The sequence below is a fragment of the Rhinichthys klamathensis genome, unplaced genomic scaffold (genome assembly GCF_029890125.1).
Source record: "Rhinichthys klamathensis goyatoka isolate OS25496 unplaced genomic scaffold, OSU_Roscu_1.1 h1tg000140l_1, whole genome shotgun sequence".
NCBI classification, from domain to species: Eukaryota; Metazoa; Chordata; class Actinopteri; order Cypriniformes; family Leuciscidae; genus Rhinichthys; species Rhinichthys klamathensis.
The window spans coordinates 2,636,508-2,654,604 of NW_026606675.1; the positions used below are offsets into that span (position 1 = coordinate 2,636,508).

Consider the following 18,097-nt stretch of genomic DNA (forward strand, 5'->3'; position numbering starts at 1 on the left):
GAGAGATCACTTGGAGGTGGCTGTGTTTACAAGAGGTAAAAACGATATAAATACTGTTCGTTTTCTCACACAAACTGCTCGTTTTGTGTCTTAGGCCATCAATGTGTACTTACATTTACGAGTCATTAAATCATGTTTAATTTGGACTTCTCTGTGCATGCTCTTTGAGGAAGTTACCATAGACCTGCATTATATGACAAACAGACAAGAACGGTTTGACCTAAAAATATAAAAATTGAAACTACTGCGGAAACAAAGACACCTACATCTTGGATGCCCTTGAGGTTACCTAAAACATACCAAAAATTAATTCCAAAGTGAACTATCCATTTAATGCTCTGTGCTTGCTCTTTTTTTTTTTAGCTCAGGAGACGTTACATCTTAAATGGTTAGTTCACCCCAAAATTTACATTTTGTCATTAATTACTCATCCTCATGTTGATTCAAACCCGTAAGACTTTAGTTCAACTTCAGGAACACTAATGAAGATCTTTTTGATGAAATCTGAGAGCTTTCGGTCCCTCCATTGACAGCTACGCAACTACCACTTTGACGCTTCAAAAAGTTCATAAAGAGATCGTAAAACTAATCCATATGAATTGAGCGGTTTAGTCCAAATTTTCTGAAGAGAGACAATCGCTTTATATGATGAAGATATATGTGGTAAACGGAAGCTCAAGCATGTTCGCTTGACGTGTGAGAACCAATGAGGTTCATTCTCGTGTTACGCAGCACGTTTGAGCTTCTGCAAGAACCAATAAGGTTTGTTTTCACGTGTCAAGCAGGTTCGTTTGAGGTTCTGTTAATGTTCACTGATCAATGTTTATGTGAATAAAAGCCTAAATTAAATCTGTTCATCATATAAAACGATCGAGTCTCTTCAGAAAATTTGGTCTAAACCACTCAGTTGATATGGATTAGTTTTACAATCTCTTTATGAACTTTTTTAAGTGTCAAAGTGGTAGTTGCATAGCTGTCAATGGAGGGTAAGTAATTGATGACAGAATTGTAATTTTTGGGTGAACTATCCCTTTAAATGACAACTGTCTCATATGTTTCTCCTGAAACTCTTTAGACACAAATAAGCAATTGTTCACACAATTTTGATCTTGGAATAACTTAAAAAAGTTTGCATTCATGTTAAACCAGACTTCAGGATCTTGCTCATTTTGTGAAAGATATGAGAAACAGAAGAATCACCATTTGAGCTCAATATAATCTCGTTGCTGTCTAGAAGTGCTTGTGATAAAGCAAAAACAAAACAAACATGCAAACACACTTCTCATGTTCTCTCATTCTCATTCTCTCACACACACATACACTTTGGATAGTAATAAAAAATGTTATTACTTTTCTTACATGGTCAAGGTGCTTCCACTCTTCTGCCCATTCTCTGTCTGTGAGCCTGTGATCTATGACTTCCTCCTGGCGTGTGCTGCCGTGCATCCCTGACACAGAACGAGAGAAAGAGAGAGAGCGAGTGTTAAACGTGTTACTATTTGGGCCTTGGTTTTCCATTTCTCTTGCTTGCCCTCAGCGGCATGTCGTGCCCGTCTGTTTCACAGCCATAGCTCACCCGCTTCCTGACATCCTCCATCGCTCACACACTCTTCATTCCTCACATGCTCTCATCCCTCACTCCACTCTCCCGTGCTGCCTGCAGGCACGCTCTCTCCCTCTCTCCACACCGCACCAGAGCTGCCAGGCTCATGCATATCTTGTGCATATATCACCAGCTAACATGCTTGAGTATTTTTAGCACATTTAAACCTGATATGGCGAGTTGGCTTTATGTGAACCTCAAATCATTTTTATAAGAGTTTATGTTCCTGATCCAACGGAGCCTCGTCTGGTTTAACTTCTAAGAGTCTGAGCGGCATGCAGTGGACTTTTGAGGGTTTGAGGCATTGGCAAACTCGGCTTTGGAGAATGGGGCTCATATTGTTTATATTGTCAATTAATTTGAGAAATTTATTTTAAATAATAAATGCACATTTTCTTATTTTCTCAAATGGATATATATATATATATATATATATATATATATATATATATATGGTTTGTAATTTATCATTATTTTATTATTGGTACTATGCATTTAATTTACAGTTTAATCAAGCACATTTTCCTCAAAAAAAAAGTCCTTTTATCCATTTTTGGGGTCTATTAAAGACCATAAACTGAATTTGAGCCTCATTTTATTTGAAACTTGTTTTTTACCCTCAAAATGTATAGGGTATGAAACCTTCCACATGAAAATGGAATATTTTATTCATAAAGTTTGAGGATTGGAGACATTGGTGACAGCAGCCGTGGAGAAGGTGGCTTATATTGCATGTCTCAAGCTCTAACAATCTTTCACAGCACAGTAACGCTCTTATTAATGACTGTCTCCAGATGCTGCTGTAATCTGCCCTCTCTTACCCAGAGGCCGAGGGCGGTCGCGGAGCTCGCGGTGGTTGGGGTGGCGGTAGGAATCTCTGTAGTGGTGTGCTATGGCCATGTCGTCCAGACGGTAGTGCTGTGGAGGGGGCGGGGTGGGGTGTGGCAGGCCGTTGGGCGGGTAGGATAGCCCGTTGGAGGGGCTGAAACGCTGGCCGGGACTGATAGTGCAGGGCCTCTTGTTGGGGTGCTCGGGATGGAGCGGCTCCCGCTCAAAGCCGTTCTCTTTGGTTCTGGAATAAGAAAGAAGATTCCAGAGTGAGGAACAGGAAAGAAGTAGAAGTGTTGCACTGACGTTATACTAATGGATGGATGGATGGATGGATAGATATGCAGATAGACAGACAGAGACCTTTACTTTCCTCTTCTACACAACTGGTTGTCTTTCCATGTCAGGGGCAATGTTGACTCACTCGGTTTTTTTTTTTACCACTCCAACGAGACAGACACTGTCTGACATTGAGATGTCTTCTGAGGACTGTGTTCATTCATGTAATGTACTTTCCTATGCTGTTAGTCGAGAGAGAATGTGAAACAGCTCCTGAGGCAGTAAGAGTCTGTCATCTAATAATGTGCTAAGTAGAAAAGCAGCCACTATGCCTCCGTTGAGCACTTTGTTGTCTGTAAAAGGAGGTCTTGACAGAGCACATGAGGACCATAAGAGATGTGCACTTACAGGACTCATTCAGCGCACCTAAACCCTGGTGCTTTCACATTGCTTTGCCCTTCACTTTCATGTGTCACGGGTCCAGGTGTTCGCAGATGCTGGTACTCGTGTGAGTCACAGTGTGTGTGAGTGTGTGTGTGTCGTGAGGCGGTCGTCCCTCGGTTACCTCTGAAAGAGACTGAACTTCCTAATGAGCTGCTTTTATGAGCTGCTAATGTGCATCCATCACCGTCCATATGCTCCTCAAAACAACCTCTCTCCTCCACCCACACCTCCAAAACACAGCTGCATTTATTTTACCCCAGTCTCATACATGTTATTACCAATTCTAATTCTATCCATTCTTCATGGACTTGTGTCTCTGATTCATGTGATTTTTATGTGATTCTCCATCTTGTTTTTTTACCATCTACAAAAAATTTATTTTTGGATCTCTTTTTTCATTTATTATGTTTTTTTTGTTTTTTTTTATCAAACGAATGCAGCATTGGTGAGCAAAAAGGACTTCCTTTAAAAACTTAAGTTTCTTTTTTTACGGTAGTGTATTCAAGGAAGATAGTCCTTGGGTGTAAGCATTTTAAAAGCCCAAGCCCAGTTTTATGACACTCTTTTGTGGATCACTGAAAGCTGTGAACTGAATTTGAACCTCATTTTGAAAACACCATTTTTTCTTTTCTTTTTTCTTTTCAAATATATAGGGGTCGTGCAGCACAATGGAATATTTTATTCAAATAAGTCTGGGCACACATTTCTCTTCTAAATGAGGAGAGCGTGCTAAGACTGCATTGCGGGATGCGCTCCTCTCCGTAGCTGTAGTTTCCTGATTCCTTTGATATTAATCAGACTGAAGTGACCGTATATTGTACTCCGTGATTAAGGACAGCATAGCTCCCTTTCAAATTCCAATATTGCTTTTCTCTCTCTTCCACCTCCTCATTCTGAGCGCGGAGAGTCGAGTCGAGCCGAGCCGAGCTAAGCAGAAACAGAAGCGCTTAGCCAGCCGTATCTGAGCTGAGTCTCATCTGTATGTGTTATCAGCCATGTCCCTAGGCTCACCTAGCCATACATTAGAGCTCACGCAAAAATGCAGGTATTACATAAAAAAAAGATAGAAGGAAAGAGAAAAAGAGAGCTGTATATTCTTTTCAAATATCCACAGGGACCTGAGCTGATATGTATTCATATAAGATAGCATATTAAAAAAGTATCTTCACTTAAAAGTGGAAATAATTCTGAGCTCCTGGGAGTGAAGTGAACTGATATATAAAAGCTTTTTTTTTTAATCTTTTCTCTCAGTCCACAGACTGTAGATTTGCTCTACAGTGCTAATTCTCACTCATGTCCATCTCAACAGGAAGTCTCCAAAGAATCTACCTGCATTCTCCAGATGTGTCTGGTTTCTCAAGGTTCTGCTCCATTTAAGGACGAGGATCCAAATGACGCATGACAATATAGACACTCATAACCTGCTGCAACATTTCTACATCTCTCCAGCTGTTTTACAAGCATGTATTCCTAGGGTATATATTTAGGTGCCTAAAGTCCACTCACTACCATACAAATGCGCTTTTAAAAATTTATCAATAACTTTAAAAAAGATTTTAAATACTATGAGCTCTAAGAAAGTAAGAAAAGGCCCACTGACCTGAGGCCAACTTGAGAAAGTTTGCATTGTCATTACTGCTTACTTTCATTGATTGTGTGTTTTTATTCCTTGCAAATTTAAATATTTGGTTTTGTGTGATAAATTGAACATTTTGTTTGTGAATTCTGTCAGAATGACATCTGTTAGCCCTGGAAACATTAATTCGTTTGTTGTAAATTTTCTGTCTTTTGATAAAGAATAATAGAAATACATTTTTGTGTAAATTTAAAAAAAATATAAATTGTATTTTTGTCTCAAAGCAAATAAAATTGTATGTTTCTTAAAACATAGTGTGACTGGCTAAATACCAACAAAACTACAAGACTGATTGATGATGTCAATTTACAGTTCAGCTCACCTGTCAGGCGTTCTTCTCTTGCCATTCTCATTGACATCCATCAAGAGTTCAGAAGAGTCGACGGGTGACGTGGTGCTTGTGTCCAGCAGGAGCTGCTCATGTTGGGCGAGATACTGAGCCGGGTTCTGCTTGGCCAGCCGTGCACAGTGCACCAACTCCCTCTGCAGTAGCGGCAGGTTGGCCTGTAGGGGGAGATAGTGGTCAGGTTGTGCTGCTGAGCAGATGTGACACTATGAAGCTGTCCACAGCCAGAGGCTCTAAACACCGTTTTTTGTTTACTCATTATTATCATTACAGGTACATTCTTCCAAAATAAAGACACTCTCGCGCCGTTTCGAGCAGCACTCTATTGTGACCTGAAACATGCATTAGTGCCCTGGGCCTTCGATATGAGCAATAATGGTCAACATAGAAAGTGACATCTTCAAAGCAGATGGTTTGGAGGTGGGGGGGCAACGTTCGCTTTCTTTCTGTCTCATTTCCTCTGCATCTCCGTCATGATTACTAGCTGGCTTGGCTTTCTCCGAAAGCACTCGGAGGCCTCGCCACTTCAAAGACACACGGAGGAGCATTTTCACGGCAGATGAAAGGTTTTTGTGAATCCCCATCCAGCAACAGTCGGACTATTGCAGCATCTAAACAGCACAAGGTGTTAGTTGGAGGATGATGTCTATTTTCTTTCTTTCTTTCTGGCCTGTGACTCTGATCTAAGACTATAATCAAACATATTTTCAGCTCTGGAATATTTTTCAGTGTACTCTCACAGTGTGCCTTTTCAGTGATGTAATGGCTAAAATTAGGAGTAGAGCGTTGATTGAATATTGAACGAAGCACAATGAAAGCATAGACTTTAAAGGAAGCGTGGCAAAAAATGTAGCCGTTGGTCATGATAAAGAAACAAATCATGATACAGGTAAATAAATAAAAGTTATTTTGATTCATTTTAATGATGATAATGATTGGGACAGTTTATAAAGGACCTCTTGGTCGCCAGCTGTATGAGGTAATGGTCTGTTAGTAGTTTATGGTGATAATTACCAGAGGCAGTGAAATTGCTTTGACCCTAAATGACCTTAGACTTTTATTAAATGGAGGTCCTCATAGTTAGTGGCAGTCCACATATAGCAGCTGCTCACGGAGTGCTTAATGTACACTGTAAAAAAAAAACATTTTCTTACTCAATATTTTTGTCTTGCTTTCCAGTATGAATATATACACATTATTATATCAAGATACATTTGCTTGAGGAGCAAAATGACAAAAGATATAAAGTTTTCTGAATTTTATGCCTAAAATAGTAATACAAAATCTGCCAGTGGAGTAAAAAAAAAAAAAAAAAAAAAAAACTCGTCTTACCTTAGAATTTGTTTTTTAATCCCTTTTTTTTAAAAGTATAAACTATATAAATATAAACTAAAGTATAAATTCTAAAACAAGACCTAATATCTTTTATATTTAAAAGAAAGTTAAGATATTTAACAAGACAAATAATGAGAAAGAAAATCATTTCCAGCCAATGAATTGAGAAAAGCTTATTCATCAGAAAACGTTAATGCAACAGTCTAATTTTCGTTGTGTGTAACTCTATATAAAAGCATTCTGGATAATGACGGTAAAAACAATTTTATCATGTATTTTTTATAATACAATCCTGTAGCTTTATAAGCATGCAATAATTTGATGTTTGCTTCGATTATGTCTGAGTGTGTTCTCCAGCTCCTGTGTGGTCCATTAGCACACAGCTATTTGGAAACCAGCATATCAAACACAAGCCGCAAAGGAGTTTGCCATGTATATGTAATCCTCACTTCCTCTGCACTGATAGCATGTGGTGAAGCGCCGACTATGTCACGCTGAGTACGTCTCTGAGCAATGAGGCACAGAGCCGCAGAGGAACACATGTGCTTACAGGCTTTATGGAGACTGCTGAACGAAACAGCGGCTAAATATTACAAATTTATCTGATGAGGAATCCATTTGGAGAAATCATAAACAAAAGCCATCAGCACAAAGGCCGTCAGCCGGCGTCAAATTCGGATTACATCATTAGCGTGATGCACGCTGCCCTTCCTGTAAACACTTCCCCGCAAAACCCAACTCTGACGGGAGGGTCGCTAGACAACATTAGCCTAATGAAAAAATGCTGCTAATGCACATTGTTGCAGCTGCGCTTCTGCACGCTTATAAAAGCCCCTGTTCCCACAGCCATATGGTATTTGTCATTAAAGGCTCCTTTGAGGAAAACCACTAAAATTAGACGAGAGGGAGAGAGGGAGCGAGAGAAAAAAAAAAAACACAAGTTGCATCTTTGATACCACCCCTCCTGACTGGATGATACAGTAACCATATGGTGTGAAAGAGCGAACGAGTCAGGGAAGTGTCCCTGTATGCTTCTCTGCATCCGTCAGCGACCGGCGCAACCCCTAATGGGACCAATTTCTGCATGACAGAGCCGGCCAGGACAAGCAGTGGACAAGATGAAATGCCTTCGAACCGCACGCCGCGAGAACGGAGGACGCATCAAACCGACGGACCCCTTTCCATCATCATCTAATGGAGTAAACAACACAGATTTGATGCATCTCCACCGGCCGCTTATTTTATTATTATGGAAAGGAAGACGGAGGAAAGCAGAGCGTGAGAGAAAGATGGGAGGAACGGGGGGAGGGGGTGAAGGTTAGACAAAGAGGGAGGGGAACGGGTAGGTTGGTGCGTAATAGCTGTCACTTACTAGCAGATGAAAACGAATGGCGAACGATTGAGGGTGGATGGATACAGCAGTCACCATATGGATCAAAGCTCATGAGAATTTAATCTCTATCAAGCGCTGATGTCTATTTGCTACATATGTCATACATTAACAAATTATACATTCGCTCCGCAGGCTACAATCACTTTAATCTCGAACATGATAATGCGATACAAAAATGTGTCATGTGTAATTCAAATACTTCCCTTAGTCGAAAGAATAATATGCAGAGTGTTTATTTGAACGGTTCGTGTTAAGTGCTCCAACATAAACAGGCCCAGAGACACATTTAACTGTAGTGAAATAAGGGCCGTAGTGACAAATGGGCGGCAGAGAGGGCAAAGGTTGATATTCTCCCAGACAACAGATCGTCTTACTGTGGTAATGGTTTCAGATGTGCCCTGCCCTACGAAACTCAGCGTGTGAGAAAAGCGACAGTCGAACAAGGGAGTCCATCGACACGTATGAATAAATAGAGACATTGTGCTGTGGGACGGTCCCGTATGGTGCTGTTACACTGAGTAATGTGGGTTCACATCATGTATTTCCAAAGAGAAATAAAAAAATAGGTCCCAGTGACCAAGAAACCTGATGCCTCTTTGCTCATGAGGAAACCATGTATCCATTCAGGCCATTTAAAAGTGAGGGATAAAAAAAAAAAAAAAAAAAAAAAAAATCAAGAGCTGGGAGAAATATGTACATCTGTGCCTCAGTTGTTTAAATGTTTTCCAGATTGCTTGCTTGTGCAATACCTTCAGAAACGGGATGACAAAAGGTCGGAGTGGGAAGTTGGTCGCTTCTTGCAGTTTGGAGTGGAATTCCTCAATGGTTAGAGTGGAGTTCTGCAGGGAGAGATGAAAAAAGACGGTGCACGCATGAATACATGTGGAAAACATTATGTGATAATATTACTTATTGGAGGCAAAACTATATCCTGCTGAAGATTGAATGATTTGAAGACTGTAATGGGAGGCATATGTATGGCTGTGGTGAAAGGCCTCATATGGGGAAGTTTGATCTGGTGGCTTTTACATGTGCACGCGCTGACCGCATCATCATTGCATCAACAAACACACAAATACGTAGGCAAACACAACTACAGATGCAGTATTACACCACACAGCTTGCTCTGCGAGATAAAACATGGCATAAACATCATAACACACACAGAAGATATGCAGCTTTAAAAAAACGTGTCTTGTTCCCTACCGAACTGACATATATCTTACCCCTGTTAAACTTGGCAGTGTAAAAAAAAAAGAAAAAAAAGAGAGAAATTACTAATTTCTATCCCTCCAGCTCTCTGCTCTATCATCTTTTAACAGATTGATAGGACACCATTTTCAATTTTCTAGACGTTATTTCCAAGAGATCTAGCGGAAGGAAAGATGGGAAGCAGAGCAGGGAGTCATACATTTGAGAAAAATACACAGGTTTTTTTTTTTCTTCCTCTTTTCCCAGACCTGAATTTTGTTACATTAAGCTTACATCTGTTCGGCCAGATTGCAGCGGCCTGTTTTGACAGCCAGAAAGCCTCCTGAGCTTTTCTCCAGCATCGGCGGCGCTAATTAAGTGTGTCACTCTTTTCAATAAGGCAGAGTGGGGAGCGAATTAAAAAGAGCCATGGAAGCCAAGGGGACACAAGGAAGCCTCTGCGTGTAGACACAGCGAAAAATAAACAAATGCCGGCCGAAAAAAAGAGCTTTCCTTTGGAATGGCTAATTAGAGCAGCCCTCCTCTAGTACAGGCAGCTATTTCACCATTGTTTAGTCCATAACTACATATTAATGAAAAGAAATGCTGTGGCACAGCTTATGGTGCACATCTAGTCAAGTGGATCTTTTTTTCCTCTCAGTTATGTTGCTATCCTTGGCAACAGATGTGTTCCATTTGATTTATCTCTGTTGGACAAGCCTTTATTTCCTACTTGGTGGCATAACCTTTTTGGTGACAAAAAAGCTAAACGAATATTTTCCGACTGTCCGTAAACTTTTCAGGAGACACAACGATCACTAGTAACTGTTTTATTTCTTAAAGACGTTTTGTCACAATATACACTGTTGAAAATCCCCATTAAGGTCATGATGAAATGGAAGTAGTGGCAGATCTTTTCTTTCCTTTTATTGTGACGTACATCCAAGTGTAATGGCTTATTGGAAAAAATTGAATTAGGGCACGGTTCAATTCATAAGTAGTTGATTGGATTTTGAGATCATAAACAGAGGCAGATGAACATGAGCTTGCAGGGGCAGAGTTGAAGCAAAATACATCCCAAATACATGATTGGCATACATCCCCACAGAAATGTCGTTTCATTGTAAGATTTAACTTTTTGGTTCAAAATAAAAAATAAAACAAATTCATGGTTGAATCATTCACAATAAGATCAATAACATGCATTTACGCAATAGATTGGGTGAATTTTAATTTCATGCCGACTTTAGCCACCGAGCATGTGATTTCAGACTTACCACAAGTCCTAACACCAGCGTACGCACTCGTTCTCCTATCTCAGGTGAGATGTCATTGCCAAACTGCTGCAGTGTCGTGAGGAAGCGTTTGAGCTTGCTGAGCTGCCTTGCGCCACAGGCCGGCGGCAGCTGTTGATTGGCCAGTGAGGATGAAGATGACGATGAGGGCCCATTGCTGAAGCCATTGGGTGGAGATGGAGCTCCGTTCAGTGCAGTGGGAGAGTGACTGGTGCCATTCGTTACTGGAAAACAGAAACAAATTATTTCTACATGCCACAAAAAGATCGTTGGCATTTATTTTTAACCCAAGCGTATTGAATGATCTAGACCCAAAAGATTCATATTAAACACTGCTAGAAACATTCCTCAAAAAGAAGCTGCAAGAGGATCCTTTGTCAAAAATGACATTTACGTATGAACGCCTGTGACTGACGGTGCTTGAATGAGGCTCTTGTGACAGTGGAACATTTGTTTTGAATCAGCCACGGCAGCTTTGAGAAGGAAGCAGTGCGTTCCATACATCAGACATATTAAGTCCAGAGGAGGAGAAGACATGTGGTCGAGTGCCCCCCGTGCCACGATGAGAAACATACGCGGCGGAGGGATGCAGCTTGGAATCAACGTCTCTCTAATGAGATTAGGCTGCGTGATAGCCTCGTTTGCCTGGCCTCCTTCCAACAGAACAGAAACGAGATACTTGAGCTGCATCTGGTAACAATTACATGGAGGGGAAATCAAAGCGCTTGCTTTGTTAAACCTTCAGAATGTATAATTAGAGTCTGCCTTTAAAAAGGCTCCGGATTGCTTCAGACCCGGCTTGCTTTTTGTCTCTTTTTTTCATAAGCGCTAATTGCAGAGTCCAACTGATCTGTTTTTAGGGATGTAACATCAGAGAGAGGAATGTGTTACTGCTGTTGACGGCACACCACTGCTCAATTACACTGACATGGTGCTGGGAGGCTGCGGCACGGACGGCTTTGATAGTGAGCCACTCCGGCGCTCCCCTGAGCTGCCATGTGTGATGCTCTTTGTGGCATCAGCCAGCGGGCAGATGCAAAAATCTGCAGGTCAGAAGACGAGGGGAACTCATGTCGGCTGTAATAAGGGGAGTGCAAAACTACATCTTCTTTAAAAGATTACATGAATGGCTAGTCAACAAGTTGGCCTTAAAGCCTTGTATAATTTTACCACTTTACTTTTGAAATCTTTGTTCTGTTTTTCTTGTTTCTGCATTAGTTTTGTATTGTCATTTAAAAAAAAAACTTTTTTGTAACATTGAGCATTAGAAAGGAGTTATATAAATAAAAAAATAGTATTAGTAGTTGTATTAATTTGGATGATGCTTTTAAAGAATAATATTTCAGAGCAACAATAATGGACATTTTTACCTCACACACTCAAAGTTTTGATTGGAATACATTACGTTCAATCAAGTAGTTGCAAATGGTCTAACCGTAAAAGTAGTGCTGTCAACTAATTTATGCACCCAAAGCACAGATCAAGATTCTACATATGCATATGACATGAATTCAATATATCCCGTACTTCTCTCCATTGGACACAAACCCAACTTATTTACTATTTGTTGACTGAGTTGCTGTAAGAGCATCTCCTTTAAACCAACTTGTCAACAATTCTGACATATCGCAAACTGTAAAATGCTGGAAGATGAAAATGGAAGTCCAAATATCATTATTTCAAAATGAAATAATGCATCTCTATAAACACCCTCTCCGTAAACCAAATGCAAAAAAAAAACTGTACTGCAATGGTCTGCCTAGGCTGACTTGGTTAAAATAGTTTGAATGCTGGAAATGTATTTAGGTATGCACACTTTTCAAGAAAGAACAGAATTGGATTCAGTATAAAAGGTTTGCAATGAAAATATTTGTGAATATTTTATACTTTTGTGGCATTCAGACACATTGGTTTTCTGTCGTGGTGTTGATATATAGGCCAAACATCCGAAATCACATACTTCCCTACTATATAGTAGGCGAAAAACAGTATGTGACAAAAGTAGTATGTCTGAATTCACAGTACAAAAAGAGTAGGCAACACGTACCCTGATGACCTACTTCTTCCGGCGAGAATCTGAAGTGTGCATACGATGGGACACTTTACTTTCCCCATGAGGTCACAGGAGAGGATTTATGAATGGCAGTGAAGCGACGTAATTGGCGCTGGTAGGTCACATGATGACAACATGGCGAATGTACGTAGTACTTCCAGATAACATTAATACTACACACATTAATACTATATAGAACATACTTTTTTTTTAGTGGTCGTGAAGTAATTGTTCAAAATAAGTACCTACTGCACTCAAGAGAGCATGCGATTCTGGAAGCAGCCCTTTTGTACAAGTACTCACATGCAGTTGGGGTGAAGGAGCTGGTCCTGGGAGCTCCCTGTGTGGTGGGGGGAGGAGGCATGGTGGGCGGAGTTAACCTGGACTGTGTTTTCACATCAGCAGGTGAGTCGGGCATGGTGGACCGCTTCTCAGTACGATCTGCAAAAGAAAAAGTGGAACAGTTCTTGTGAGACCTCAGTGATATCCCAACAGCTGCCTCTCCACAGCACCTGAGCTCCTGTAAGATATACACACATAGCTACATACACGATGCACGCCTTTAGAGAGTTCATAGATAGTAACACCAGTCAAATTCCAGCTGTCATCCCCATTTCCCTAATGATCAAAGACACCGGCAATATTCTCATTAAAACGTTTCAGAAATCTGGAGTAAACCCACAGAGATCTCCAGCATCTTCAACAGACATGCAATGTCAAAAGTACCCTGTTCTTCCAGATTAAAAAGTCAGTAAACCCATTCTACACTCGACTATGCTTAAGAATAATAGAAATAAGTCAATTTTGCACTGTATATTTGCTTGCATGTGCAAAACTCACAGTCACAATGCACGGGTGTTATCATGTGTTGCTATGTGGTTACTAGGGTTTGTGAGTGGTTTCTAGATCATTGCTAGGTGGTTCAACTTCAATTTATTTTGTGTCAGTTAGTTGCCAAGGCATCTAAAAATAAAAAATCTGACTGCTTAGAAAAACAATAGCATACTTCAATAAACCGCATAATTTGCAGTATCATTCATGTCTTTAAGAATTTGAACAAACCCATAGCTCCGAGTATGCTCATATCTCCTTTAAAATGTACATTTTATAGGAGCTTTTGCACCAGAGGAACCTTTTCAAAGTACCTATAACTATTTGCGGAAGTACTCGCTTTTTTGGTGTGTTCGCACTGGAAATGGGAACAACTTTAACTATAGGAACTCCTTTTTAGGGGACTAAATTAGCTCCTACTTAAGAGTAGGGTCTAAACCAGCACAATAGGAACTACCAGTGACGTAAGGGTGCGTTGATTGGCCGAACCCACACGAAACACCAGCACCAGCCATTTAAAAAAAAAAAACACACAGTTTATAGTCTTATTTACTTCACGAACATGGAAAACTGTGATAGATGGACCGACGCCGAAGTCCAGCGACTTCTAAACCTCTAAGCTGAGGATATCCAACGCGACTTTGAAGGGACCAAGTAAACATGATTATGTTTAAAATATATAATAAGACCGCCCTAGTGGCTAGTTCCTATAACCACCTGGTATGAAAGCCCCTAATATTTACTACAGGTTTTTAAAAAGCAAAATAATTAGTAAATAGAAAGCTGATTGTGGGTAATAATATCTAACAAGACTTATCGGCATCTCTCTGTTTTGACAAAGAGGTCATTGGTAGATGGAGAGGTCTCTAAAATGTTACTCATCTGTATCACTTTCTTCAAATTTGGTCTAACGCAGTGTCCTGCCTACTTCTCTATAATTGCTTAAAGTGTCAGTGTTGCTATTGTTAACTAATGAAAAACTATTAAAAATAGTATTCATTCATGAAATAATGCTGAAATATTTTTTTTCATTAAATGTAGGTGTAATATTAAATGTATTATAGGTGCTGAAATGACTACAACCAAAACTAAAATAAAAATCTAATAAAAATGACAAAAGCACATAAAAAAATGACTAAAACTTAAACTAAATTAAAATGAAAACTGAAAATATATAAATAAAAGCTATGAGCAGCGACACTGATGGTTTTTAGGGCATGTGAGCATGCTTTTTTTGTTCTTCAAAACCCTAGATATGACCGCACACAACATGACATCTAGATAGCGTTTACTTCAGAGGGTCATGATTAAAGATGCGGTCACAGTGTCCTTTAGTTGCTATAGCAGTGAACCTTAAAAGTCTGCTTATCTATCAGACTTATGATAGCAAATTCACTCTCATTTTAGTTGTTTTACAATATCAGCATCTGTACCGACCTATCAGAACCCTCGTACTCTCTCTTTCTTACATATAGACAGACATGTACGCACGCGTTGTACCAGCTGTGGGAACATTATGTGTCAGGGCGAGCAGCCGCCCTACGTCTGGGACATGTAGCCTGACTTTCCTGATTACAACTGTCCTGTGTGTCCCCTAGACTCTGATAACAGCAGGGGCTCCTGTCTTTCCAATTCTCTTTCTCTAACCGCTCCCTTTTCAGCACGTCTTACTCCACAGAAGAATATTAATTAAATACAGCCTGTTAATAACGGCTATACATCCCTTTAAAGATGTCTCACAGCTAGAGATATCGGCTATTGTCTTACTGGCTATGTACACATTGCAGAATAATCTAAAAAGAAAGGTGGGTGCACTTAGACAACCACAGTCTGACCAGGAAAGCAGAAGAGATAAAAAGGGTGGGAATTTCAGCTACGAACGGCTCCCATTCCATAGGCACCTCTATGGCTGTATGTGTGCACCAGAACCTAAACATATGTGTCAGGCTTAATCGGCCCCATACTTGCTCCCTCAATCCTTTCCCAAATTCATAAAAAGTCACTTGTGCTAAAAACAAAGCTCAAGCGTTATACATTACACAGGGACCGATCCATCTATCCCATTCTGAGCTAACCTTTTATGACAGAATAATAAGCAGGGGTCTTTATTCCACGCCTTCACCTGTGCTGATAAACAGTTCTGTATCTGTATTGTCAAAAAATAAATAAAGAAAATGAAAAAGAAAATAATATAAAGAATGAAGAGATGATGGACAGACTACTTAGAAAAACCAATGCTGGTAATGAAACATAATTATTTCTAATAAGGAAACTGCATTCGGCCTATGATATTCATTAAAAACACAATGATAGAAATGAAAGATTCTTGAGTCAGTGAAAGGGACGAGGCAAAGCAAAGTGGCTTGATTCAACATTAAAATCTCAGTATGGGGTTAGTTATTACCTTGAAATGTTAACAACGTGACAAGTCCAGGCACTATAATTTATGAGAGCCGCCGTACAAGTCTGAAATGAATAAAATAGCCCAAGCTCTAGTGCGAAAGCTATTCTAAACCAATATGCCTGTCAGATTATTATAATTGGAAAATATATGAAATTGTGAAAAAATATATATTAATTGTCCAAGACAGATAAGGTCTACGGGAAAGGCTTTTATTCGGCTTTGGTCTCAGAAGCAGCCCAGGGCAACCTAAAAAGCAGCTTGTGGATCTACATGTGTAATTGAGGATTAACATCTGGGTCAAAGTTGGGATTGGATTGGGAATCGGGAAAAGAGAAACAACCCTGAGACGTCTAAACCTCATCCTCTCTCCTTACCTGTCGAACACAAATGGATGATAGGAGGTATAGAATAGGCAGTAATCTGTTCACACTTTTATGTGCATGTTCACAAGCATGCCGATATTCTGACCCCTTGGAAGACACAGGAAGGAAGTAGAAATATGAAAAAGTGGTGTAAATGTGGAACGTCGTCCATTAGTCAGCACAACATATCCATTAAGTTTCATATTTCCTTCACTATTTTCTGCTGAAATATTACACATCAGACAGACTACTTAAAAGCATTGCACTTCCTATAGTATGTGTCACCCCGTGTTTGAGTGAAATAATAATCACCATAATACATCTCACTTTTATACTGGCAGGATGGATGAATTCCACATCAAGTACAATCAATGACTGTAAAAACCCATCTGAAGAAAAGGAAAAAAGCATATTCAGATGAAAGTGTTCTTTACTATTTATATTATAATCTCACTATTTCCATTAGACTAAGAGTGTTGGAATAAAATCTAGGTGTTACGTACATAACATGGAATGCAGGTTACATATGCACAATCTTTATATATTTGATCTCCTATTAGTCAAAGCGAAAAGGATTGACAATAAAAATGCATTGTACACGAGCAGCATTAAACCCACCTAAAAGTGGTTGACTGCGCAAATATGCGGTGGGAAAAAAAGAGATGCATAACTCAATTCAAATGAGTTCCCTCTTGGAGTGGAAAAGAAGCAATTTTGCATTTTAAACAGGCTCAAAAACATACCAGAGTGCACATCCATCCTGCCTTGATTTCATAAAGTTAATCTGCGCAGAGTTAACGCACAGAGTGCATTTGTTTGGCAGTTACCTGGCTTTTCAAAACGGGAAATTGGCAGACGAGCGGCACAGATGAATATTAGGCGGGCCACCACGGATATTGATGCAGCAAGAGATTTAATGTGGCTCCCAGGAAGGACGATGAAGTGCTTTCCATTTTCCTGTTCGCCAAGGTCTTTTATTGCTTTTCAAAAGAGCTCTCGAGTAATATGGATCGCCATTAAACGGCACACCAAACTGAGCATTAGAAAGCACAGACTCGCTCATCTTCACTCCACGCCTGGTCATTTTTCATGACCCGACAGTGGCAGTGAATTTCTTGCTAGGACGTGACTGGCTCTCCTAGCCGCTCTCCTTATATCTTTGTGCTTATATCACTAATTTGCATGCACAAACAAATACCAGAAGTCAAAGAGGAATTGCAAATGTTCTCACTATAATTAAGAGACCACTATTAAAGACCAGCATGATTTGGTGCAGAACTGAGTCACATCCTTCAGGGTCCGTTAGCCAGTTCGCCATGATCTAAACAGTCAGCTGTGCATGCTGTCTATTTCTACAGTCTTCTATGAAGGGGAATACAAGCTATTTAATGGATTTTTAAGTATTTATATTGAATTATAATAATAAACATGCCTGAACAAGTGACACTATAGGTGTTCTGTAAACACAGAATTATGGTTTACACATTTTCTTTACCTTTTTGAGTCAAAAACAACTCTGTTTCATGGATATTATACAAACTACACATAATATTACACAGAAATACAAAACAAAGTACATTTCTGGTTTAAAATATTATAAGCTTCAAGCTAATTTAAAGCCTGTACTTTTGTATTCTATCAATCAACATCAGTCTTCTTTTATCCCTCAATCTGTTCTGCTCCTTTTATACATGCACCCTGTATAAGATCCTTTCTTCTGATAACATGACCAGAACAATCAGAGAAAAATCTAATTTTTGACACACACAGCTCGACTTACATGTCTCTTACATCACTCACTGCACAAGTGGTAATGTTCGGCTCATTCCAGGGTGGGAAAAGCAGCTATCTGTGTACACATCCATTACGTGAGAAAAGAGGTGGTCACGAATCATCTCATTAATTTTCTTGTTGCGTATTAGAAACCCTAGGATGTTTTTTGAAGCAGACCTCCCCATGTGCAAACACGTAATGAATTTAAAACCATAATCACATACCCGCATCTCCACTTTTGTGTCATTGTGAAAACGGTAAAGCTGAAACTACATTCATCCTCCCACATGCCAGCTAAACTTGCTTATTCACTTAGCGACTTAG

The 18,097-nt window shown here is 39.7% G+C and overlaps 1 protein-coding gene across 6 annotated transcripts in view; it reads right to left on the minus strand.

Moving 5' to 3' along the window:
• The window catches only part of runx1t1 (RUNX1 partner transcriptional co-repressor 1), a 130,925-nt gene that overhangs the window by 7,361 nt on the left and 105,467 nt on the right, over window positions 1-18,097 (minus strand). For 5 of the 6 annotated variants that reach the window (XM_056257661.1, XM_056257660.1, XM_056257664.1 and 2 more), the window contains exons 2-7: window positions 12,707-12,844; window positions 10,333-10,574; window positions 8,614-8,703; window positions 5,113-5,294; window positions 2,425-2,675; window positions 1,351-1,448 (exon numbers count right to left, since the gene is read on the minus strand). In XM_056257661.1, the coding sequence (XP_056113636.1) occupies window positions 1,351-1,448; window positions 2,425-2,675; window positions 5,113-5,294; window positions 8,614-8,703; window positions 10,333-10,574; window positions 12,707-12,844 (1,001 nt within the window). The remainder of the gene's footprint in view (window positions 1-1,350; window positions 1,449-2,424; window positions 2,676-5,112; window positions 5,295-8,613; window positions 8,704-10,332; window positions 10,575-12,706; window positions 12,845-18,097) is intronic. The other variant, XM_056257662.1, reaches the window with a different exon arrangement.